The following is a 26941-nucleotide window of genomic DNA, read 5'->3' as shown; positions in this document are numbered from 1 at the left end:
TTTATTAACACACCGAAGTAAAATATTTTCTTTGCGAAATAATGGAAAAGACTATGAATACTGACGTGGCTGTTTGTTTTACTTTTATGCAATGTTTTTTGTTTTGTTTTCAGTGTTGCTCAATTAAAATTTCATTTTCAACATTGATCTGTTCTTCTCTTTTCAACTTAGGCAGACTGATTTTTAAACTATTATATATTATTCTAATATTATAAATTATTCATAATACCATACTATGAAATATAAGTCAATTATTGTTCTTACTGTTAGAAAAATGTACTCCCTCGAATACCACCCCCACCGGACATCTTGAATATAAATGCATCATACTTGTGACATCTGTTTCAAACAATAACTGCACCCACTGACACAACTGATCTCCAACTGTTAAAATACTATAATACAATAATTATCAGGGATTTAATACATTGTTGTTATTTTCTTCTTTTTCTTTTGGGAAGTAATTAAACATGTTCCAGATTGGATGAGATAAATTTGTTCATCTTTCCTAGAGCCATAACATGGATTACATTAACATGGACATGTATGGATGCACTTTAATTATTGGTGAATTTAATTCTTTTTTGACCAATTTATGGTCCACAATTTTAAATCAATCCTCAACTAGGATGGAGAATAAGAAGCTAGACTATTTAAAGTGGGACTAAGAAAGTGGGCGCAAATGGAGCGTCTGCTGCTGTCTAGTGGTGGAATTGTGAATTTCACTAGTCTGATGTTACACAATATCGTTTTGAAAAGTTGTTGTTTTTTAAGGCAAATTTGTTCCAAATATTTTGGGTGATTTAGGATGGATTTATGAAAAAAATGTTGATTTAAATACGATTCTAACTGGTCAAACAATATTTATGATCTATTCTATATCCATTTACTTTTTTACTTATTTTTCAATGAAATAATGGTCTTTTTTAAAGCTTAAAAATCATTTCATATTGTAAATATATTGTTCAGAAATAGCATTCTGCAACTGGGGTTTTAAAACTATATTTTCTTCATTTTCACAAGCCATGTCCACGCGCACGCATGGCTCCTCTTCAGAACTCCAGTTGGTGGTGCTAGTGCACTAAAAAGTCCCAATGAAAAATCATATGTGGAGATTTTTGACAGGTTGGCTCAATTACATGGTAAAAATAATACAAGTTTATTTTAAAATATAAAATCAAATTTAAAAAAGCCAAAGACTATAGATACATTAAAGTGTGGCGCATGCGCAATCCGTCGCCCATTACGAAACACAAACTACGGCAATTACAGTTGGACAAAATTCACGTGTGTTCCGAAGGACAGTCTGATTGGTGACACATGGCGACAGTTTTGAAGGTAAACTACTAAGCATCTTTCATCATATTTTTTTCAATTCACTGAGAGGCTCCCATATTTGCCAAACTTGAAATACAGCAGCATTTGTAAGACTTCATCCGACGATCATGAGGTCGTTCTCCGTGGTTAAAATTCATGTGTTCTTGGTTTTATGGTCATTCAGAAAGTACACATTCCATTTCAAATGAGTGAGTGAAGATTTTTTTTTCAAGCCTTAATAATTAAATGCTACAATTCAATTCAGATTATGTGATTGAAGGAAAAATGCAATTGAGTTAAACGACAATGATCAGAATATCCATTCATTCACATTCTGAATCACTTCATCGTCACTTGGGTCGCGGGGGGTGCTGGAGCTTAACCCAGCTGTCTTCGGGGACACCCTGAATCGGTGGCCAGCCAATCGCAGGTCACGAAGAGACAGACAACCAGTCTCCCATTCATGTTTTTGGAATGTGGGAGGAAATCGGAGTACCTGGAGAAAACCCATGCACATCAATAGGAGCATCACGTCTAGCACCTTTTTAAATCATTTTTTTCATTACAGTCTTCTGCAAACATACTCATTGATTAGCAACAGCGTAAAAATTTGGTCAAAATAATTCTGAGACTTTTTATTACTTTAAAAATGGTGAAATGACTAAAAAATGCACACATTTTCATACATTTATACTTTTAAATTCTGAGTATGGCTCTCAAGGAATAATATGTGAAAATATGAATAGTTTATGGCTCTTTCCGTCAAAAAGGTTCCCGACCCCTGATCTACAGCCCTGATATCTTTTCTCCTGTTTTTGAACAGAAGCAACTGAAAGAGGCGGCAAAGATAATTGGCTCAGGTAGCCTCCTCTTCGCCTCCTACCTCACACTGGTGGGAGATGAGAATTTCTATGCCCACCATCTGATGCCCCTACTCCAAAAGGTCGTGGCGGCAGAGACGGCACACGTTCTAGCGGTCAAAATGATGAGTCTGGGTTTGGTTCCGCTCAATCGCTATAAGGACCCCGAGTCACTGGTGAGTGCATCATCTTACCACCTCACAAGAAGACAATGTCCCAAAACACTCTTCTGTTCTTATCAGGGCGTTAACGTTCTGGGTCTAAAGTTCAAAAACCCCATCGGGATCGCGGCGGGCTTCGACAAGCACGGGGAAGCGGTGGACGGTTTGTACAAGATAGGCTTTGGCTTCGTGGAAGTCGGAACCATCACTCCCCAACCGCAAGAAGGCAATCCCAAGCCACGTGTTTTCCGACTGGGGGCAGACCACGCCATCATTAACAGGTACCTTTGTCACTAAAGAACATCATTTCTTGGTGCATCAATATTCATGATAAGATTCACGTTACGACCATTTAAACTGAAAGAGACTGGCACACGTAGACTCATTGACCATTTTCAATGTTTTGCTGCACCAATTAAGTCACCCTATATCATGGGTCGGAAACCTTTTTGACAGACAGCCATAAACAATTCATATTTTCTAGTATTATTTCTTGAGAGACATTCTCAGAATTGAAAAGTAAAAATACATGAAAATGTGTGATTTGTTTTTGTCATCTCACCACTTTTAAAGTACAAAAAGTCTGAATTCTTTTGACAACATTGTTATGCTTTTGCTAATAAATCAGTATCAATTATATCATGCATGCAGAAGGGTAATAAAAAACAAAATTCTGATTAGAGTTTTGGTAGAGGTAGTGTCAACGCCACAGTGACGCTCCTATTAGTGCATTCGGGATTCAGCTCTCTCACCAGTGATTTCCATATTTTACCTCGCAGGTTAGTGGAGAGCCATATGCACCCATGGAAAGAGCCACATATGGCTCCCGAGCCATAAGCTCCCTACCCCTGCCCTATATTGTCAAATTTGTTTTATACTTTTTAAACGTTTAGGGGAAATGAATTGGTTTTACCGAATTAAATTGGAATCATCTGTCACCATGGCAAATATGTTGACAGTGGGACTTTAATGTATAAGTATCTCTGTGTGTGTGTGTATACAAAGAGGATGTGTTTCTAGTGGTTTGAGGCCCATACGATCACGTTCACATTCACTTTGAACTCCAAATGAGCCCCCGCCTTTGATGGTGGATTTGACAATGATTGAATGGAAATGGATTGGATTGGATAACTTTATTCATCCCGTATTCGAGAAATTTCATTGTGACAGTAGCAGAGGGTGATTAGACAGAACAACAAAGCAAAAGTACAAAGCAAATCAAAGTAAATGGGAACATTAAGAATCACCAAATCAAATCATTAAGACAGAAAAGCAGCAAAGACACAAAACGAGCAGGAGTGGACGGAGCTACCGCCGCCGGCTGCCACTTGAACGGGGCCATCTTGGTTGCGGTAGCTAAAACGGATACAGACTCAAAAAGACGTTGTAAAGTTGGACAAAAACTGGAACCACACACAGGAAGTCTTCCACAAGATGGGGAACTTCTGCAGACTGTGACCGAGGTAGAGAATATGCAGTCACTCTTCCAAGCTTATCCGCACAGTTCCTCAGTAGTCTGAAGCTGAAGACAACAACAACAGCAGCAGAGTAGAACCCCTCGACTCCGCTTCCGGCCTGGTAAGCGCCGACAGCTCTTCCAACTTATCCCATGATGGAATGGTTGGTCAGAAGCGTTGCTTCTTCTCCCGGCACTTTTGTCCAGCTCTGAATTTCCAGCAGGATTGAGGTGTTGCTCCTTCTGCTGCGTATTGTAACAGCTAGTCCCATGTGTATGACATCGTAGGCATGGCTGATGGTTCCAAAAAAGAAGTGGCAGAAAGAATCCAGCCTAACAGAACAAAGAAAGTTGTAAAACATTAAAGTATAAAGTACAAAGTAAAGTATAAAGAAATGTATTAAGAAATATTAAAATGTAATTTAAAAAAAAAGAAAAGGGCTGTAAAACACGAAAAACTAATAAGAGTGGACAGAGCTACTGCCACTGGCTTCCGCGTGACGGTGCCGTCTTGGATTTTTTTTTCTCCTTTTTTGTTTGCATTTGAATTATTTTAGTGTGTTCCTTTTGCGAGATTAAGTACTTCCTTCCTCACATATGTGGTACTGTATATCTTCGTCATGGAGATAAACCCGAAGACTCGCAACAACCAACTTTGCAGTTTAACAGACGCCGATATGCTTTTTGCTGCATTTTCATGTTAGAAGTGACTAAATTGGGGAGACTTCCTCTGTATAATGTGGTATTGCAATGATTTAGTAGTGAGAATTGTTTCTTTCTCTGTCCAGGTATGGTTTCAACAGTTGTGGGGTGCTAGAAGCACAGCACAGGTTAAAGGCCCGGGAGGCAGCTCAGCACGAGCAGACACAAGGTTTGCCATTCTTTTGTTTTAGCCCCTTTTTTGCATTTTCATATTAAATTTTCTTGACTTTCGAGTCTCTGAATATTTTATTGTGTCCACATAGCACAGACTTCTTATTTGGGCTCATTAAGAGCACGTGACCTGATGGAGTCACATGTGATCATGCAAATTGTTGTTTTCTTCCTTTCTAGCCGGATGTCCCCTGGGCATCAACTTGGGGAAGAACAAGCAGTCCCACGATGCCCAGGCAGATTACTTGGAGGGAATGAGAGTGCTTGGTCCGCTAGCTGATTACCTTGTGGTCAATGTCAGCAGTCCCAATACGCCGGGTCTTCGTGACCTACAAGGCAAAGCTGAGCTCCGTCGACTCCTACATACAGTAAGTTGATAACTCGATCATCTTATTTTCCATACTTTAAATCGAACCAGCCAAACAAGCCACAATGACGAGGAGAGATACATATACAGTGGTACCTTGAGATACAAGCTTAATGTGAGGGGGAGAGAGAGATTTTTTGCACTCCAACCCGCTTGTAACATAACATAATCAAATTTAAATGAACTTGGATTACGATACAGACACCCTCATATTCTAACCTTGCACTAAACTGAATTCTAATTTTGTTTTAAATTTTTACACCTTTCTTCTCTTGGCTCTATTTGCCCCGCCTCCACCCTGACTTTCAGCTGCAACCTATCGAGGGTTCTTTGCTTTTGTCTTCACTTCAAAATATTCTGAAAATGATGCACACAAATGTCCTCACAATAGGATAACGCACGACCACTTGCCAATGAGAAGTATACTCCTCTCGTATTAGCGAGAAGCCCCCCCATCTGCACTAACTGAAAAATAAACACTAAAAAAAACAACGCCCCGCCCGGGGGACACCCTGAATCGGTGGCCAGCCGATCCCAGATAATAAATAATTTTCTTATATTTTTTTCTCATTTTTGTGTGTTTCATCACGTCTTTCATGCAAAATTGGAACACTTTGACCAATTTTAAAGGGTTTAGTTGGTAGTTGTGTGAGGACCGTGGAACAAATTAGAGAATTTACATATAAAGTACACCTATACTTACAAAATTTTCAAATTACGAAAAAAGTCTTGGAACCAATTAATTTTGTAAGTAGAGGTACGACTGTATATGGGATCATGGGTTTGATTCCAGGTGAGTCCTCGCTCTGTGGAGTTTGCATGTTCTCCCCGGGCTTGGAAGGGTTTCTCCGGGTACTCCGGTTTCCTCCCACATTCCAAAAACATGGAAGGTAGGCTGGTTTAACACCCTAAATTGCATCTAGGTATGAGTGTAAGCGTGAATGGTTGTCCATCTCCTAGTGCTCGAAGTCAGCTAGGCCTCAGGCTCTGGCACCCCCCGCGACCCTTATGAGAATGAGTGTTTCAGAAAATGAATGATTGAATATAAATATATAAGGTACATTTTTTGGGAGGTTGATGCAACAATAGTAAAATGGAGGCCAACAGCCTCTCTTAATATAACCATTTTTCAGATAACTATGCCCTTAAAACAAAACAACATAACAGGCTGCGTGTGGACAGATAGAATAAAAAGCATGCATAATTTGCACTTCAGTATTAGTTGCCGGCCTAGCCAAACGTTGAAAAAATGGAATTTATAATCTGGAAAATATACCACTTTTATTTTGTTTTCAATGGCTGTTGAGTGAGTCAAACGCCGTTTTAATCAGGTATAATTTGTTGATGTCACTTCTCGTCCGGCGATTCTTATGCTCTCAATAATTGGCAGGTGTTAAAGGAGCGGGATGGGACGGCTGGAGGACATAAAACCCCAATCCTGGTCAAGATCGCACCTGACCTCTCTGCACAGGACAAACGGGACATTGCCGATGTCGTTACTGAGGTCAGAAGTTTCATTTCAATCTAATGGTATTAGGATATTCTTGTAGCTTGTTTTATTCATCGAATTCTCCTGACTATCACCGAGCATTGTCAGATGCCAATTTAACCTGCATAAAGAAGAATCGATGCTTTTGATTCAACTCTTTCCAACTGGCACTGCAAAATCAAAAAGAGTCCATGATGGTCTTTTCTTGCTCTACTGTGCCAAAAGTGCAACAGTTGACTAAACAATAATCCACAGTCACAAAAGCTAACATTGTCAACAGGTTATATAAAAATTGACCTATACACTGTGACCTCAGCACTACTTCTGGACTTCTGGAGGTCTGTTTACTAAGTACACAGCCATGTTCTTGTGCTCAGCGGAGCAGAGGGAAGACAAACCTTAATGGAAGAAGCCTGAGGAAGGTCATATATTTTTACCGCACTCTTTTTTTGGGAGGGCAGGTAAAGGGAGAAGTTGTGTATTACATCCACAGACAGTCTCACACTTGACTATTGTGTTTCCAGCTTGGAGTGGATGGCCTAATGGTGTCCAACACCACTGTGTCGCGACCAGACATACTCCAAGATTCTCACAAGTGTGAGTCCGGTGGCCTGAGTGGGCAGCCTCTAAAAGACATGTCTACAAACACGGTCAGAGAAATGTACAGCCTGACTAAAGGTACGTACCCCTGCCCCGTCGGTGATCCCTAGCAAATGACAGCCCATCTGGGTGTGATCGTGTTGTCCTAGGCAAAGTGACAATCGTTGGAATTGGCGGCGTAGCCAGCGGAAAAGACGCCATGGATAAAATCCGGGCTGGTGCATCATTAGTTCAGCTTTACACAGCTTTGGCCTACCAAGGCCCGCCCGTAGTCAACAAGATAAAACGGGAATTGGAACAGCTTCTGAAGTGAGTGCTTTTCCCTTTTCTGCTTTACGCTAAATGCTCGCATTAACTGGTTACCAACTTTGACAGAAATACAGGTTAACATTCTTCCATTTGTCTTGGATCAAAAGAGAAAAGGCATACTCATTTAGGCAAACAAAAATATAGGAACATCTTTATTATTACATTGCTCTCATACTGGATCTCATCTGCAGAGAACAAGGATTTAGCAGCGTTTCTGAGGCCGTCGGCGCAGACCACAGGGGATTGGATGTCTCCAGTCACAAACAAAGCCGGTTTGTAAATGCAAGCTGATACTCTATCTTGATCACATCTGCAGCAGTAAATCCTCCAAATGGACAGAAATTATTTTTTGGTTACAGTGTAACAGCTGTTAGCATAATGCTTGAGTGTATATTTTTCTTCACATAATATATGGTACACATGGGACATTCTGCCTGCCCCGGTCTGGTGCCTTGTAGACATCCATACAGAACACAAGTTGTATACCCTTGATGAAGCCAATCCAATGAGACTTTGGCTAATAAGTGCAATAAAGCCCATCCATCAAAGTCTTGACACATTGAGTCACTTTCACACACGTGTGTGTATTTTTATTTTTGTTGTTGTTAGTTAGTTTTTTTTAAATCTTTGGTAGAAAACCAGGGTTACAAAGTAACAAATAGTATTTCACCTTTTGAGTGTACTTAAGTTTTGGAGTGTTTTTACACCCTGATTTGGTAGCCAACTAAACCAGACAACCCACTCATGCCTGAGGGCAATTTAGAGTGTTCAACCAGCACTACCATGGATGTTTTTGGGATGCGGTAGGAAACCAGAATACCCGAAGCAAACCCATGCAAGCCCGGTAATAACATGCAAGCTCCACAGTGTGAGCGCCGACCTGGGATCAAACCCTCGACCCCTAAACTTTGAGTCTGACTTGTTAACCACTGGCTCACCGGGCCACCCTAAAATATTACTAAGTAAATGATTTTATTTGAAATCATGTTTATAACTGATAACCAGTATATGAATCACATCGGTACCTATTAACATTGCCTTTGTATTCATTGTCAAAAGATGAGTGCAAAATTGCCCATAATACTTGGTGCGTTTCGTAATTTTAGCATCAGCACGGCCCCCTGACTGTCTCAACCCCCCCTCCAGCCATCTGTGCCTTTGCCCTCACTTGAGCCAAAAACAGCGCTCAGCCACAGGTGGTCACTACATTTTATTGGTTGTGACACGTCTCTTGCCCTAAGTGCTTGGAGAGACAATTAAAAATGCAACAGTACGTTGCAATGAGAGGACACACGGCAGACAAAAATATGTAACCTTGCTGAGGCTATGACCTCTTATCCACAGGCTTTGTGTTGCCTTCTGGAGTCAGTCCCTAATTTTCCGAACTATAAGTCGCTATTTTTTTTAATATATAGTTTGGCCAAACCTGCGACTTATGTTTTTTTTTTCTCTCTCTCTGTCCACCGACAACCTGTTATGTTTTTGTTTTAAGCTATAGTTATCTGAAAAACTCTTCTATATTAAGAAATGTCTAGCTACACTGTTGTTCTCCATTTTACTATTGTTACTTTAGTGTATGTTCTGACTTTATGAACCCTATGATGCAACACTCTCAAAGAGAGGAGAGAGTTTTTGCAGCGTTTTCCTTCACCACTTTCACTTTGAAAAGCAGTATTTTTGACACCTGCGATGATTGTTGCACTCAAAAATCCTCTTGGTCCTGGTGAAGGTCATCCAACGTTAGCGCTTCAATTTAATGGAAAAAACCTATTCCTTCTCACTGAATACAAAAGCATATTGTGCTTAAGATTTTTAATAGTTAGAATTTCACAGTTCTGAAGGTCTATGTTTTTTTTTGCTTCCTTTCCCCAAAAATTTTTACAGCTTGCCCTCAATATGGTGATGGGTCAAATTAAATTCTTCACAGCTGGCTTTGAGGAGAAGCTTGGCTGGGCACTGTGCTTGTCCCCACTAGACCACATAAAAGCAACATTTGCAATTTAGAGTCTTCTAATTAAGATACCATGCCATATTTTGTAGGGTTTAACGAAGGCAGAGTAAACGGAATTAGCAAAGCCAGACCAGTCAAACAGAATGCTGCCGATAATATTAATTTCCCAAACCTTTACTAAAAACACAGGACTTCAGTTCATTTACAATGTGAAGCACAAAAGGACTGTACTTATTCTTTTATTACTTATCTATTATTCATTATTATTTATTGACTATTATTTGTGCACTTTATGGTGAAGCTTTAAATCTCATTCTACTTTTATAATGACAATAAAATCATTCAATTCAATTTTAAAAGCCGGTAATACACATGAAATAAAACACCAAAGATATTCAAGTCCCACCGACACTGTTTTCCTTGTGGACATCACATATTAGTCAGGCGTGCTCACAAGTGGGGGTCATTGATGGGTCACAGTGTACACTTTTCTCACCCCTCATTACTACTCACATGTCATTCTGTGCATGTTAGGTAACACAGCATCTCCCTCAAAATAGAAGACAAATGACAAGGTCAGGGTCACTTGCCACACTAAGCAAAATTAGGTTGACTAAGTATGGGGAAAATTATTATGCATAGGTGCAATTTGTGAAAAATTATTTTAAGTCAATTTACTCCCCTTTTGTTACTTACTAACATGACAGATGCAAGCTTTATGTGGATTGATCTTAAAATGTAGGGATTCCTTGTTGATTTGACCCTATGTGCGTACTCCCACTTTTTTTTCCCATATTCAATAGGTCCAGCATTTTAGTCATGATAAAAAAGAAAAAGAGCCAGACATTCTGTTTTTTTTCTTTAACCCCTAGTCAATTTTTCCAGCTAAAAAGCTTTCGCACAAAGCTTTTAAGCAGGAAAATGGAGCAGGTTGTTGGAGGATTTTTTTTGACAAACTGGGATCCCACTATTATAGGAACTACAGTAAATTTATTGTATAGTAATAGTATATTGGGGGAAAGGGGACTTGGTGCATGAACAGGAGAATCTTGTCATATTTGCACAAATTTAAAAATAAATCTCTACATGTCAGCCTTAATTTCTGTGAATAAAATACAGGGTGTTTATAAAGTCTCTTTACAACTTAAAAATTACCACTTAAAACTTATTTAAAGTGCAATTGGTTGGATATATTTTTTTCAGATTTGTTCTATTATATTTAATGTTTATTATTTTTTTTATCATAATGCATTTGTGTGTTTCAGGGATTCTATTTGTGAAAGAGGTGATGTTGAATGAACCCCTACAACATGGCTACGTCTCAAGACAAGGCGCAATGTGTCTCATGGTTTATTGAAACAAAATCGGATAAGGCAGACTCAGCGAAACTACAGAAATAAGTATGGAAGAGTTCCACATCACATCCGTCAATTTGTGCATGGCACAAGAAATTTATGGAGACCGTGACTGTTAGATAAAGGAAGGAGTGGGCGACCAAGACCATCAATCTTCCTTTATTTAACACTGTCCTAGTCTCCATAAATTTCTTCTGCCATGCACAAATTGACGGAGATGATGTGGAACTCTTCCATACTTAGTTCTGTAGTTTTGTTGAGTCTGCCTATCCGATTTTGTTTCAATAAACCGTGAGACAGATTGTGCCTTCTCTTGAAGGGTAGCCAATTTTGTAGAGGTTCATTCAACATCACCTCTTTCACAAAAAGAATCCCTGAAACACAAATTCAGTGTGATAAAAACTTTAATAAACACGGAATACAATAGAACAAATCTGAATAAAAAATCTAAGCAATTGCATTTTTAATACATTTTTGAAATAGTAAAGAGACTTTATGGACACCCTGTATAAGGCCATTTCTCCACATGCCAAATATAATCACTGTCAAGTGTCAAATTTCAATAACATCAACACTCAAATGTCAATTTGTTTTTCCGATCTAATTAGGGGCGTAGGTATTAAAAGATGAACAATGAATTCCCACGTATGAACAATATTTAAAATAGAATTTGTACAAATGTGAATTAATTTGATCTGTTCAACTTCAACTTTTAAAGTATTTTATTATAAACTGGGCAGTGTACTGCAATTGAACCTGGTTTACATTGTCTGTTATACTCCAATATTCAACTCAAACAGTTTTGTCTTTTTTCCTGAGAGAGGATGTTCATAACAACATTCACTCTTATTCACATAATTTATAGATAATATTTTTCAGTCTTACCAGCTAGAGTGCTAAAAAGGTCACAAATATAACATCCAAATACACCAAACATTTATTTCCATCAAAATTCTGTACAATAACGAATATGGATGCTGTATATTTTCATTCATGCATTGTAATCACAGACATTATTACATGCCGAATGATAACTACAATGTTGTAGTTCTTGAATTAGGTACTTTTTCACATTGCGACCGAGAATTAAATAGAAAATTGCTTGCCGTCTTTCCAACAAAAGGTAATCATCATGACTATTGTTCTGTACCCTGCGACCTGTTGGAGCCCTACTATTTCTTAGAAAGCTATTTTTTATTTTTTTATCCTTATTATGGCTTTTAATACAAAATTGTGACCCTGGTGACTTTTACAAGTCCAACCATGGTGGAAAAAAATAAGATGCCGTGGAATGAAAACATATTGTTTTTTACTTATCCAGTTTTACAATGCTAAACATCACTTAGAAAACAGGATAGAAAAAAATAGATTTAATACTCTATGCTGCATGAGGTCTGAGCATTTACAGTACAGTTTTACAATATTACAGTATGTATGACTGGGCCTTCTACCTAATTTTCAAGCCAAAAACTTTATCTTTCTTAGGGCAGATGTTTTGAAAGTAGATTTCCTTGTGGGAACAAGTGGTAGGTTTTGTCTGTGTGAGTGTGTGTGTGATACCTGGCCATCAAATTCTTTCCCAACAGAACTTAGAGAATCAAGACGTAACCTTCAAATGTTGAGCTGAATACTCCTTTTAAATTTGAAGGGAAAATACGGTAAATCATTTCTTCGACGTCTACGAAATGGATAACAAAACTTTTGTTTGTGCTAGTCAAACCTGGGCTCATGGTTGCCAAGAAGCAGTCCATTCCTATTGAATTACGATTGTGAGGGAATGTACCTAATCATTTCCTTTCAATGGAGTATACAAAGACCCCATTTGGTAAATATTCTTGCTGTGGCCTTGCAAGAATTTCCTACCTTAAATTGGATAAGGTAATTAAAACTTCCCGTTGAAAAATTTCAGAGACCCAGAAACAAACCCAGTCAACCAAAATATCAACTACACTGGTTGCCATGACTAAATTCCCCGTTTGAAATATTCCAGAGCAATCCAGTCAAGGTCCCTCAACAAGTTCCTCAAGTTTTCTCCTCCTGCGGGGGGCAGTGATCTCGCTGAAAGAGCAGGGCCACTCCCTTCCGAAAGCGGTGATCCCTGACACTGTAGATGATCACGTTGCAGCAGCTGTTTGCCGTTAGAATCCAAAAGGCAACAAAAGAGAAATTGCACCAGGTGTACCCCACCACATTCCCCAGGACAAACACTGCAATGGGTGAGAAAGACGCGGTGAACGCGAACGTTAAAATACTGATGGTCTTTGCGGCCTTGATGTCTGAAAATGAGGGTCTGTGAGGGCACGACCCCCCTCCTCCGTCACTTCCCCCTTCTCCTTGGCTCAAACTCCCCGCCGAGAGGAGTTTGCGCCTTCTCGAGTACTGCTTGATGCTGGTGAAAGACATGATATTGATGGCTAATGTCCCCCCGAGAAGAGTGAAATCAAACACCGGGAATAGCAGCAGAATGTTAGCGTCACGCGGGAGCCGGTTGCCCAGCATCACCGGGGAGTAGTTGCACATGCGGCTGCACTCGTTGTACTCTAAAGTGAAGTTGCTGCTGAACACGAGGGGCGCGAGCGCCAGGAGAAAGCTGGCGGCCCACGAGAGCAGGATGAGGAGCAGAGTTCTCCTTCGCGTCACCAGAGCGTCCTTGTGGAGCGGCCACAGGATTGCCACACTTCGTTCCACGGTCATCAGGAAGATGGTGCTGATGGACACGAAGGTACAGCCGGCAAACACCGGTCCAATCAGCATGCAGGGCTGCCAGCGGTTCCTCTGGCCACTTACTAGAGATGCCGCGCCCCCCTGATACCAGACGGGAGGCAAGTAAGTTACCATCAAGGAGACTTCGGTGTAAACTGAGAAAGGGACCACGAGTATGCCCACCATCATGTCAGCAATGGCCAGAGACACTGTAAACAGAGACAGTTGATGTTCATTACAACCATTTAACATGAACATTTTGTGTGGCTTGCTAAATTAACATTTCTGTACTAAAGGAAAGATCACGAAATCAGACCAAATTTGTGATTTTTTTTAAATACTAAAAATTTGTATAAAACTTACTGTTTATCAATGACAACTAATTTAAAAAATATGTTACTGTCATTTTCCTTCTGTGTGCAAAAAATGTAAATGAAAATGAACCCAGTAAAACAAACAAAAGATACTACTTTTAAATTAAAGAAAACAAAACTCATTTTTGCTTGAAAACTCAAAATGAAAAAGATATGAGAAAATATTTGCTAAAAATGCTTAAATATTCTATTTTTAGGTCAACAATGTATCTTAATGATGAATTGACTATAACAATACTTTGATAATCCATTTTTAGACTGAGTCAATTCATCGTGGCGGTCCGTTTAGGCAGAATTCCCTGTTCTCCAAAAAAAACCTAAACTACGACACCCCTGATCTACAGGGCCTTGTTTATTACCTTTCAGGTATCCTTGCGGTGTCCTCGACTGTCTCGTCTGCACGAATACAATCAGAGTGATGACATTCCCGGCCACAATCGCGAAAGCCAAGCTGACCATGAACACGACTGCAAAGGTACGATTGAGAAAGCCGCAGCAGCAGACGCTGCACAGAGGTGCCATGGACTGCTCCGACACAACTTCCGCCCGGTAATCTGGAGGAGTCAGGTTAAACGCAGGCTCAGCGGTCGCTAACAGAACCGCTGGATCGATGCTGGAATCGCTTTCGTTCGGCAGAGCGCTCATGGTCTTGATTGGTGTTTATTGTCTGGTAGGGTCAATAGGGAGATCATGTCCTGAATTCCGAGAACAGCCTGTTGGGGGGGAAACATGAATTTGTCATCAACAACATGAAAATGTTAAGGGGTCACCATCTACGGTCATGGATCACCTAAATCAGATGATAAACTTTTCAGCAAAGTCTCCGGAAGCCTGATAACGATCCCAATTGTGTATTTGTTTCAGGTGTTTTTGCGGAAGAGCGGTATGGAAAACAGACTGGATCGGAACTCTCCAGAACCGGAGTTGGTGACCCGTCCGCTAAAGGTCTGTGGACTAATATAAAACCATCCCGCAATCCTTTTATTCATTCATTCATTTTCTGAACCGCTTTATCCTCACAATGGTCGTGGGGGGGGGGGTGCTGGAGCCTATCCCAGCTGACTCTGGGTCAGAGGCGGGGGGACAGCACCCTGTATCGTTGGCCATCCAATCGCAGGGCAGGAGACGGAAAACCATTCACGCTCACACTCGTACATAGGTGCAATTTAGAGTGCCCAATCCGCCTACCATGCATGTTTTTTGGAATGTGGGAGGAAACCAGAGTACCTAGAGAAAACCCACACATTCCCGGGAGAACATGCAAACTCCACACAGGTGGACCGATCTGGTTTTGAAACCAGGACCCCAGAGCTGTGAGGCTGATGTGCTAACCACTCAACCCGCTGGGTCGCCCATCCAGCAAACATTTCAAGATATTTTTGGGGAATTGTGGTAACAGTTTTCGGTAGTTTGTGGTTTTCAGAGTGCTTCTTATCAGTGACTCTATTCATCTTGACCAGAATTACAGCTCACTGTATAATGCAGTATAATCAACACAAAATGTTGTTTGTGCCTGTGTATACAATTCTGTCTGCAGATCTATTATCCTACTTTTATAATATTTTCATGAAGGGCCCACTGAGACCAAAGATTAGTATTATCAATGCGGGCTGGGTATGCGCCACAGTGGAGCACGTGCACCTCAGTGCTGTCAGATTGCATTCGAAACAATTCTGCTCTCTGACCTGACAACAATGTGCACAGGTCCTTCAATCATTTATGACATTTGCTGGTCTGGAGAGCAGAAAGGGGTACACAAACAACAAAACAAACGATAAATCGAAGGGACACATTCAGACTCCTGACAAAAACGTGGTTTATTCTCAAGTCACAAACTTCATCATTCTATATCAGGGGTGGCCAAGGCCGGTCCTCGAGAGCCCCTTCCAGTCTGTTTTCCATGTCTCCCGGCACCAACACACCTGAATCAAGTCATCGGGATCGTTAACAAGCTTCTGGACAGCTTGCTGATGAGTTGGATCATATGGATTCAGGTGTGGTAGAGGAGGGAGATATAGAAAATAGAGTGGATAGGGGCTCTCAAGGGGTACACGGTCGATTGTTAGCCGGTCTTTTGGTCGCCGATCTTTTGGTCGCCCGGAAGGTAAGTGATAATTACCATTTAAATCGTTGCTCAAATTCCCTAAATACAAACTGCGAATTACTATTTAGTCATACTTAATGCCCTAGTAATTATTAGGCTAAAGAAAAGCTCCAAATTTCCCAGACTTTTATTGTTTTTTGTTGGAGAACTTGTTAAGACCTTGACTAACGTAGCTTCTTAAAGGGACAACACATGTACATACAAACTCTTATACACTCACACGTCGGCTCAGTGAAAATGCTCATGGCCATTGTTGGCTTTTATTGATGCGTAGACCGTGTTGTTTTACCTTGTTTTGTCGCCGGTCTTTTGGTCGCCCGTTGTCTCGGTTGGGGCGACCAAAAGACCCCGACCAAAAGACCGGCGACCAAAAGACCGGCGAACAATCGACCGCACACGCTCTCGAGGACCAGACTTGGTCACCCCTGCCCTATACAGTCTGTGAACCTGAGTGTGGAAAGGGAGCCTTTTTTCACACCCAATGTGCTTGATATGAATGAAATCAAAAGAATTTTTTTCCATAGATTCATAAAAGGGCGGCCCGGTGGCGCGCGTGGGTTTCCTCCGGGTACTCCGGTTTCCTCCAACATTCCAAAAACATGCATGGTAGGCTGATTGGACACTCTAAATTGCCCCTGGGTATGGGTGCGATTCAGGGTGTCCCCCGCCTATGGCCCAGAGTCAGCTGGGATAAGCTCTAGCACCCCCTGCAACCCTAATGAGGAGAAAGCGGTTCAGAAAATGAGATGAGATAAGAGATGCATAAAAGTGCCAGTAAATTAAAAATGATTTTTAGCTACAGTGTGCCGCAGAAAGAATTAAATTGAAATTTATCATATTGATCCCTGTCAAGGCTGAGAGTTTTCACTTCTATACATGTTATCACTTCTATACATGTTACATAACAGTGCACAATGGAAAGACGCAATATAGTATGCCTCACGTCTCATAATTTCTATGCTGCTTTGTAGTCTTTTATCCTCTATTGTCTTATTGATTTTATCTTCAAGCTGAACATGAATATGTTCATTAACATGTATTGTCCCTTTATTAAAAAAAAATCAAACTCAAAACGTATAATTGCATAAACTGAAATGGCAATAAAGTAAAGCCAATCCCCAACCTTATAATAGCCATACTCATTAAGGGGCTGGTTACCTTTAGTGAAGACGACAGGCTAAAGTCCACCCTTTGGCTAGACCCCCAGTGCAGGGAAATCAGCAGCTGACACCCCACAAAACCCTCCTAGTCCCCCACACATGTACAAGTTTTATTAATACTAGTATTCACTTGTGTTTAGATCAATTGAAATTCCGTTCACACAGTTCAATTTTCCCTATTGCGGTGGGTATATGTGTATAGTGTGACTTAACAACAGACCTTGGAAGGAAGGGGGATGTCTATTCCCCATGCTGCCACACATCACTTCTTCACTTAGCTCATTTTTTGTTGTTGCTTTTTTTGATGAATATGTTTTGGAATGAAATGCATGGTTTAATACTAAAACATAATCCTGTAATTGCCTGTTAATAGTTGAAAGTGTAAATATGCCAGACACAAAATACTTGGACAATGTTAAAAGTCTTCTCAAAAATTGACTTGATTTTTTAATATTAATGAAAAATGGAAAAATGTGTCCAACTGCTGTAGTCCAAACCTGGTAAATGACAAATTTGGAAGCAATAATATAACTAGTTATGGTGATTTAATGCTATAGTCAGACTTTTTACAACCCAAACTAAAATTGACTATTCCCCAAAATACAAGGTTGGAGACGTATCCTACGGCGTGAGTGGTTAGCGCTTTGGCCTCACTGTGTGGAGTTTGCATGTTCTCCCCGGGCCTGTGTGGGTTTTCTCCGGGTACTCTGGTTTCCTCCCACATTCCAAAGACATGCATGGTAGGCGGATTGGTCACTCTAAATTGCCCCTATGTACGAGTATGAGCGTGAATGGTTTTAAGTCTCCCCGTGCCCTGCGATTGGATGGCCACCAATTCAGGTTGTCCCCCCCGAAGTCAGCTGGGATAGCTGTGACCCTAATGAGGATGAAGCGGTTCAGAAAATGAGATGAGATGTGACGTATTGCTTCTACATGCTAGTTTGACACATTCACATTTGACACCTTTCTTCCCAATTGGTGACTTTTCATCAAAAAGGAAAACGGCTCCCAACAAATGCAACAAAAATAAATGATCAAGGGTTGTCTATCATGAGAAAATTAGCAGGAAAAGCTGCTACTTAAAAAATGAGATGCAAATTTCAAAGTAGCCTTTGCTGTCGCGTGTTTAACGACATATTGTCATCTTAATGTTGACCACCCATCCTTTTCCATATCACCCTCATTGATGTATGCCTTTTATGGACTTTTTGCGCTGGGGCAAAGTCAAGCTGCAATTTTAAAATGTAATACCCAATTAAAATAGCTATACGAATTGTATTTCTTGGAACTTTTATGTTGGTTGCACATTCGATTTAGTATATGTGACTGATGTCTCCTACTCACTGACTGTGATTGACAGATTTGGTGTGTCAGGGTTGCGAAGCAGGGCCATGTTTGCTAATAATATCACATGTGAAGAACACAATTTTATCCCCTGTTGGAAACGTCTTCTATTGTTTCGCCATGTGTCACAGGCTAAATCGAATCTGTGCAGGCTGCAGTGAAAATCGAAGACTAACAAAGCATTATAAGGAATAATGCGCTATGGTCTTCAAACAGGACAATGGTCCAAATACAGCCAAAAAGCAATGTCAGAAGGACAACATTGATCAAATTGAAGAGAAGTGCCCTTGATCTAATTCCTGTCAAAGGTTGGTAGAAGCAGGTGCAAAATACCATATAATGAAGAGACCTGTCAAATTTGTGACCAATGGAGCAATTGATCATTCTAACTAGACAGAAATGCTTTGTGAAAACTGTAGAAGTCGCTAGACAAATAAATTTATCATTTTTTTGCTCTCATTCTATAAAAATAGTTTGATACACTTGATTTAGTCCACTGTGTACTTCATTCATCATTAAATGGCTGAATGGACAAATACATAATTTCCCCAAAGACCTTGTAACATGACTTGAAAGCCCATTTAACATTACTTTTTAAAGAAAAAATCATACATTTAAAAAAATACATGAAACAAAAAATGAAGACTTTCTTTCTTACCTGCATTTGAGGGATATGCACTTATGAAGCTTGTGATCAGAGATTGAATAGGAAACGTAATCCAACAAAAGACGCTTGACTGTGTAACCTGGATTGATTATCAGTGAAACTACTGCTGTGAAGCAGGAAGTGGAAATGTTGCTTTAGAGAAGCATTCCCCATTCTCTCGCTCTCTCCTCAGTCCATCCTGGCTCGCTCTAACGAGTGCTGGATGTGCTCTGCGGACGTCTTTCAGCTTCTGCATGGACGCACTCTTATAACACAGCAAGTTCCCAGCAGTCAAGTTCCACCTCCGCAGCCTTCTCATCTTCCTCCTCTTCTCCCTCAGTTTGTAACCTTCGAGCTTTGTCAAATATTGAGGGAAAAACTGACTTAATGAAATTAATAACTGCATGGTCTTATATCATTGGTTCATTATTTCACAAAAACGTACATTTTTTTTCTACCATTTTACCTGACAAACTACCCACCCACATTCCTACCCACCCACACACACGTAGGTACCCACCTGCCGACCTACCCACCCACCTTCTTACCTTTGCAACCACCCACCTATCTACCTAGACACAACTATCTACCTACCTTTCCACACACCCACCTACCAATCTTTCCACCCACCTACCTACCGTTCCAACCGCCCACCTACCTACCGTTCCAACCGCCCACCTACCTACCGTTCCAACCGCCCACCTACCTACCGTTCCAACCGCCCACCTACCTACCGTTCCAACCACCCACCTACCTACCTTTCCAATCACCCAGCTACCTACCCATCTACCTTTCCAACCACCCACCGACCTACCTTTCCAACCACCCAGCTACCTACCCATCTACCTTTCCAACCACCCACCTACCTACCTTTCCTACCACCCACCTACCTTTCCGACCACCCACCCACCTACCCACCGTTCAAACCACACACCCACCTACCTATCTTTCAACCCACCTACCTACCGTTCCAATCATCCACCTACCTACCTTTCCAACCACCCACCTACATTTCCAACCACTCACCTACCTACCCACATACCTTTCCAACCACTCACCTACCTACCCACATACCTTTCCAACCACTCACCTACCTACCCACATACCTTTCCAACCACTCACCTACCTACCCACATACCTTTCCAACCACTTACCTACCTACCCACACACCTTTCCAACCACTCACCTACCTACCCACTTACCTACCTACCTACCTACCTACCTACCTACCTACCTACCTACCTACCGACCTACCAACCAACTTACCTACCAACCTACCCACCCACCTATCCCACACACCGACCCACCCATCCCATCCACCCAGCCCACTGAAAATTAAAGATACATGCAATAAAATGGATTTGTACCTGGTTGTGAAATTGGCCACACAAAATGATGAAGCGGATCATATCTGCCCTCAAGTTGGTTTTCTGTGATCTAAAAAGGTATTTATAACAGAGGAGCAGCCGTAGTCTCATCTCATTTTATGAACCGCTTTATCTTCATTGGGGTTGCGGCAGGTGCCGGAGCCAACCCCAGCTGTCTCTGGGCCAGAGGCAGGGGACACCCTGAATCGGTGGCCAGCCGATCGCCGGGCACAAGGAGACAAAGGACAACTATGCACTTTTACACCCATACCTAGGGGCAATTTAGAGTGTCCAATCAGCCTACCATACATGTTTTTGGAATGTGGGAGGAAACCGGAGCACCCGGTCAAAACCCACGCAGGCCTCGGGAGAACATGCAAACTCCACACAGGTGGCTCGACCCTGGATTTGAATCCAGGACCCAAGAGCTGTAAGGCCGACGGGCTAACATCCACAGAACTAAACACTTTGTAATTAAAAGAAAAACATATGTAAAAAAATCAAGCAATAACCAGTTTAACTATAATAAAAAAAGACTAAGAATTAGAAATTACAATTGAATTAAACCATTTTAAAGGGAGAAAAATGGTTAAAGCCGAATCGTGGCAACAACTGTCTCCAGTCTATAATTTCTTGCTCTGTGGATCCTTTTTCCTGCACAAAAATACATTTAATATGTATGTCAATGATTATCTTCCAGAGAATAAACTAGAATACATATCTCAATCAATAGACATAATAACCTTTTTCATTTTTATCAGTGTGAGAAAATTACTATTTGAAACGCTGAATGTCATCCTGAGGGAGAGGCTTTTGAGATAATGACCCATTTTCCTTCATGGTGGAGAAAGTGAATGTTTCCCAAAAAATTGTTAATAGCTAAACGAATTAGGGTAAAAACAAGAATATAGAGATGAATGTATTTTCTACCGCACATGCTGTACCTGAACAAGTTCTCCTTTTTACCTCGAGTCACTAAACACTCCGCCTTCCATGCACACTTGATTTGAATACAGCCACTCTTAGAATTCTTGATAACTTGCTTAAACGGACTCTCCTCTGCAGGCACACCGATGGCTGTGTTAGATCCTTTTGGAAAATGACTACTATTCAATCAGCCTTGTTCAGTGTCGCAAGACTGACTCACTGCTTCTAGCTCTTGTACGTTTTCAGCATTCAAATTTCTGTAGTGGCTGTTCAAATGCAACCCTTGGATAATTGGCTTATTATCATAAAAGTAGAGGTGCCATAAAGAGGGAGAGTGAGGCAAGCAACCTCTGAAAGGGGTTCAAAAGAGGAATGACATTATGTCAAACAATCGCACAATCTGACAATATTAGTGACTCCCATATACATATAGTGAGGCTTTTTTCTTTAAAAAATCGACATAGTATAGTAAGGCTAAGAAAGTTAGAGAATACATCTGACTTCTGATTCTTCTCCTAGTTGTTGCTGTGGTCCAGTGGCAAAAATATTGGTTCAGAACTTGAGGTGGGAATCAGGAGTGAGTTCAATTCCACTCTTTGCAATTCACAAATTGTTTATTGAGGTAATGAAAAGGTTCAATATAACTTCAAATCACTTCATTTCAGAAGTAACTGTGGTCCAGTTGCAAAGACAAACGGTCAGAACTTCTGGTGGACTCAAGTTCAAATCAGGAGTGAGTTCAATTCCACTCTTTGCAATTCTCAGATTGTTTATTGAGGTAATGAAAAGGATAGATATAACTTCCAATCACATCATTTCAGAAGTCACTGTGGTCCAGTGGCAAAGACAATGGGTCAGAACTTCAGGTGGACTCAAGTTCAAATCAGGAGTGAGTTCAATTCCACTCTTTGCAATTCTCAAATTGTTTATTGAGGTAATGAAAAGGATAAATATAAATTCCAATCAGATCATTTCAGAAGTCACTGTGGTCCAGTGGCAAAGACAATGGGTCAGAACTTCAGGTGGACTCAAGTTCAAATCAGGAGTGAGTTCAAGTCCACTCTTTGCAATTCTCAAATTGTTTATTTGGTGATGAAAATGATAAATATAACTTCCAATCATGTATAGGCGGGCCGCCTCGTGGTGTAGTGGGTAAGTCACCTGCCTGCGACGTGGGTGTCGAGGGTTCACGTCCCGGTGTCGCCAGTCAACGACTGTATGGTGTCGGCAGTCGGCCGCAGGCCGACTGTCGAACACCACCAGGAACCCCCCCCCTCCCAACTGTCTTCCGGTCAGCCGAAGGCTGACCGGAAATATTGTTTTGCTGAAAAAAATGACTAAGTCTTTATTTGAATGAAAAAAGGATTACCCATTTACTGAAATACTAGTGTAGTGATTAGTCAAACGAGAGCGGGATTCGAACCCCATCTCCCACATGGCAGTCAAAGCTACTAACTTGAGGTCTGTCTGACCCATTGTCTTTGCCACTGGACCACAGTGACTTCTGAAATGAGATGATTGGAAGTTATATTTATCATTTTCATCACCTCAATAAACAATTTGAGATTTGCAAAGAGTGGACTTGAACTCACTCCAGATTTGAACTTGTGTCCAACTTCAATTTCAACCCATTGTTCTTGCCACTGGACCACAGTGTCTTCTGAAATGATGTGATTGGAAGTTATATTTGTCATTTTAATTACCTCAATAAACAATTTGAGAATTGCAAAGAGTGGAATCAAACTCACTTCTGATTTGAACTTGAGTCCACCTGAAGTTCTGACCCATTGTCTTTGCCACTGCACCACTGTAAAGTTGGAAGTTGTATTTATCCTTTTCATTACCTCAACAAACAATTTGAGAATTGCAATGAGTGGAATTGAACTCACTCCTGATTCCCACCTCATGTTCTGACCCAATGATTTTGCCAGTGGACCACAGCAACAACTAGAAGGTGAAGAATCAGAAATCAGATTTATTCTCCGACTCTCTTAGCCTTACTTGCTATGTCATTTTTTAAAGAAAAAAAGCCTTACTATACTATGTCGTTTTTTAAGAAAAGAAGCCTTACTATACAATATCGTTTTTTAAGAAAAAAAGGCTTCCTCTACTATGTCGTTTTTCAAGAAAAAAAGCCATGCTATACTATGTCGTTTTTTAGGAAAAAAAGCCTTACTATACTATGTTGTTTTTTAAAGGAAAAAAGCCATACTATACTATGTCGTTTTTTAGGGGGGAAAGCCATAATATACTATGTCGTTTTTTAGGGAAAGAGCCTTCCTCTACTATGTCGTTTTTCAAGAAAAAAAGCCATGCTATACTATGTCGTTTTTTAGGGGGGAAAAGCCATACTATACTATGTCGTTTTTTAAGAAAAAAAGCCTTACTATACTATGTCGTTTTTTAAAGGAAAAAAGCCATACTATACTATGTCGTTTTTTAGGGGGAAAAGCCATACTATACTATGTCGTTTTTTAGGGGAAAAGCCTTCCTCTACTATGTCGTTTTTCAAGAAAAAAAGCCACGCTATACTATGTCGTTTTTTTAGGGGAAAAAAAGCCATACTATACTATGTCGTTTTTTTGGGGAAAAAAGCCTTACTATACTATGTCGTTTTTTAAGAAAAAAAGCCTTACTATACATGGTCATTTTTTAAGAAAAAAGCCTTACTATACATGGTCTTTTTTGTAAATAAAAAGCCTTACTATACTATGTCGTTTTTAAAGACAAAAAAGCCTTACTATACTGTGTCGTTTTTAAAGAAAATAAGCCTTACTATACTATGTCGTCTTTAAAGAAAAAAAGCCTATACTATGTTGTTTTTTAAGAAAAAAGCCTTACAATACCATGTCATTTTTTAAGAAAAAAAGCCTTACTATACTATGTCGTCTTTTAAGAAAAACGCTTTACTGTACATGGTCGGTTTTTTTAAATAAAAAAAAGCCTTACTATACATGGTCATTTTTTAATAAAAACCCTTAATATACATGGTCATTTTTAAAGAAAAAAGCCTGACTATATATACACATAGTATTTATTTTTTAAACAAATAAAAGCTTTACTTTACATAGACCACTTTTTTTTCAAGAAAAAGCCTTACGATGTCCAGCCATTCAAGTCATTTTGCATGCCAGCTTTACGTTTGTACCAAATCTCGGGGTATTCTTTGCTCAGTTATGAAGCACGTCTAATAAGATGAATAAATATTTGACATTATCGTCGACAAGGAAAAAGAGTGTCGCCAAACTTTCGTCAAAACAAATACAGACGCTCCCCTACTTACGAACGCAATTGGTTCCGAGCGATTGTTCATAAGTTGAATTTGTTTGTAAGTTGATTCAGTGCTATATTTTGTATTATAATTTATGTTTAAGGCCGATATAAGTATATTGAAGGTTTATATAAGTGCATTTGTATGTTTAAGGCTTGTATAAGTAACACGCATTGGTTTGTACTGAAAAAAAAATTAATAAAATGGAGAGAATATGTACAGTACTGTAGAGAGAGAGAGAGATTTATGTATTAGAAACTGGCCAAAAGAAGCGACCTAATGACGATTGCACAGTTTTCTTCTTTTTTTCATCATAAATGATGCGGTAGCACTGTATGGCATCATTCAATTGATTTGCAAACTTTGTGCAACGTTCAATATTTGGGTACTGCTGCTCGATCTTTCTGTTTATAAATGGTACTGACGGTCGAACGATTCAAGTTGTAAATGTGCAAAGCTCACCACTCTCACGCGCATCAAGCTTCGTTATTATTGCCACTCGTTTCAAATGAAATGGCTTGCCTCTTCCTTGCAACTCCCTCAATAGAAGCCTTTAGCTTTTTACCAACCATATTCAATATTGGATGCATGAGATATTTAATGATACAAATGAAAAAGGTTCTTTGCACACTGGAGATACGTTCACGCACTTCCGCATTGCAACGAAGAAGAAGGTAGATGCTGGGTGAGCTCAGCTCTCACAGCGCCAGGCGTCGGTATTAGCGGCGGAAAGAAGTACTACTCCGAAAAAGGCGCGAAATACAAAATTGGACTTGCGAACATTTTTGGACTTAAACGCAATTTGCAGACATGTTCGTATGTACCGTTGTTCGTAAGTTGAATGTTCGTAAGTAGGGGAGCGTCTGTATATTACAGAGACACATTGGGAACGTCTTGATCAAGGCTATGTTAATTTCATTGTGCATGTCAAATATTCACTATAATTGCAGAATTAGATATTTTCTTTTCCATCATCCTGGTTTCCATTTGGAGGTGGTCTACATGGTCAGCTTGCCACTAGTTGTTGGAACACATGGTCAAATAATTCTGTTTGGTCAGGGTCAGTCAGCACTTAATTGGAATAGCGGCTTACCTCCAAAAAATATAAATTTCTGTTTTTTCATCGAATTTATAGCTTTTGACCTACAGGAGAATTTCTAATTTACAGTTCCAAAGACGACGAGGGTCAAAAGTAAGTCAAGCAAAATGTGGGAATGCAAACAGTCACAAGTTTAATCGCAACTTTCCAGGTACGTTAAGGACTGATAAGACGCCACTTTTCTGTTATATCCAAACATAAAGTAACGTGAGAAAGGTTCTCCTCTGGAAAAGCAATTTCTTGAGGAAATGTGATTTAAATCCATTTGTCTTTTGCAGCCCTTGTTCTTGATCGGTTTGCAGGGAAACTGATTTTGCCCCACAAGGCAGAGTAAACACTCGATTGGTAAACAGACAGACAGCCTTTCACTTTTGCAGGGAAACTGATTTCCCCCCACGAGGCAGAGTAAACATTGGTTTGGTAAACAGACAGACAGCCTTTCACTTTTGCACCTATGGCTTGTTTAGAGCCTTTGGTTCACCTAAGATGCATAATTTAGGAAGTTGAGATGAAAGAAGAGAAAACCCAACAAACACGGTGCAGACTGCAGGTCCATAACTGAGATTTGCACTCCACATTGCAGGTAGAAATAATAACCACTCTGCATGCTTCCCACTTCTCGAGACTTTTCCACTTAGATGAGTTTGTATAAATGTAAAGGCTGCAAAAATAGCATACCTGTCACTATATCGACATAAAATGGCCAATGTGCTGTGGAAATGATCCAAATTGACACAACTTTTTAGTTGCCAAATTCAGGAGACAATGATTGTTAATTTGGAACGTTGGCATATACAGGATACCCCAAAAGCTATTCACCTGCAGAAAGGATACACAGAATGTTGGTCTATTTTGGTTATCCGTTGCTAGAACCCAAAAAAAGGAGCAGCTGGCTTTTAAAGAAATCCTCTTTTAGCAGCTCAGCATCAGGGTGCAAGAGGGTTCGCCTCCGTGGTCTCTAAAATATGAATATCCCTGTCAAAGCCATTACTTTCAAACAGTCTGAGAGTGGACTTTCGTGGCTCCATCACTCCTTTAGCACGCCTGATGCCGACAGTCTCGTTCTGCTGCTGAAAGCAGAATTATGTTTCGTATGCTTACAAGCGTCTTGTAAATAACTCAAACTTACATTTGGAAAGTTGTTCTCTTTCACAAAACAAGAAAGTTAGTATACATTTCTGTAAAAATCAATTAAGTTATTCAATGGG

At 40.2% G+C, this 26941-nt stretch overlaps 2 protein-coding genes across 8 annotated transcripts in view; one reads left to right on the top strand and one right to left on the bottom strand.

Annotated features, from left to right (window-relative positions):
- Positions 1-1250: 1250 nt before the first annotated feature.
- dhodh (dihydroorotate dehydrogenase) lies at positions 1251-19551 on the top strand. 6 transcript variants are annotated; one of them, XM_077588057.1, is made up of 12 exons: positions 1251-1338; positions 2141-2177; positions 2261-2353; positions 2420-2619; positions 4583-4665; positions 4848-5035; positions 6425-6538; positions 7048-7201; positions 7273-7432; positions 7624-7714; positions 14680-14760; positions 19263-19551. In XM_077588057.1, the coding sequence occupies exons 3-12, from the start codon at positions 2300-2302 to the stop codon at positions 19455-19457; spliced, it is 1320 nt and encodes a 439-aa protein (XP_077444183.1). In that variant the 5' UTR covers positions 1251-1338; positions 2141-2177; positions 2261-2299; the 3' UTR covers positions 19458-19551. The 6 variants fall into 6 exon arrangements, with proteins under 6 accessions (XP_077444183.1, XP_077444160.1, XP_077444184.1 ...); XM_077588034.1 differs by having other exon boundaries at positions 1252-1338; positions 2141-2353; XM_077588058.1 differs by having other exon boundaries at positions 1252-1338; positions 2141-2353; positions 7624-7704; positions 19263-19394.
- A 5940-nt stretch (positions 19552-25491) lies between these two features.
- slc22a31 (solute carrier family 22 member 31) overlaps positions 25492-26941 on the bottom strand; it is a 25326-nt gene continuing 23876 nt past the window's right edge. The window contains exons 10-11 of one of the 2 annotated variants that reach the window (XR_013297129.1): positions 26568-26803; positions 25494-26214 (exon numbers count right to left, since the gene is read on the bottom strand). The gene's annotated coding sequence lies outside the window, so the exon portion shown is untranslated. Of the gene's footprint in view, positions 26804-26941 lie in introns of both variants that reach the window. The other variant, XM_077588023.1, reaches the window with a different exon arrangement.

The sequence above is a fragment of the Stigmatopora argus genome, chromosome 2 (assembly GCF_051989625.1).
Source record: "Stigmatopora argus isolate UIUO_Sarg chromosome 2, RoL_Sarg_1.0, whole genome shotgun sequence".
In the NCBI taxonomy this organism is placed as follows: Eukaryota; Metazoa; Chordata; class Actinopteri; order Syngnathiformes; family Syngnathidae; genus Stigmatopora; species Stigmatopora argus.
This window is presented reverse-complemented; position numbering and strand designations above follow the sequence as displayed.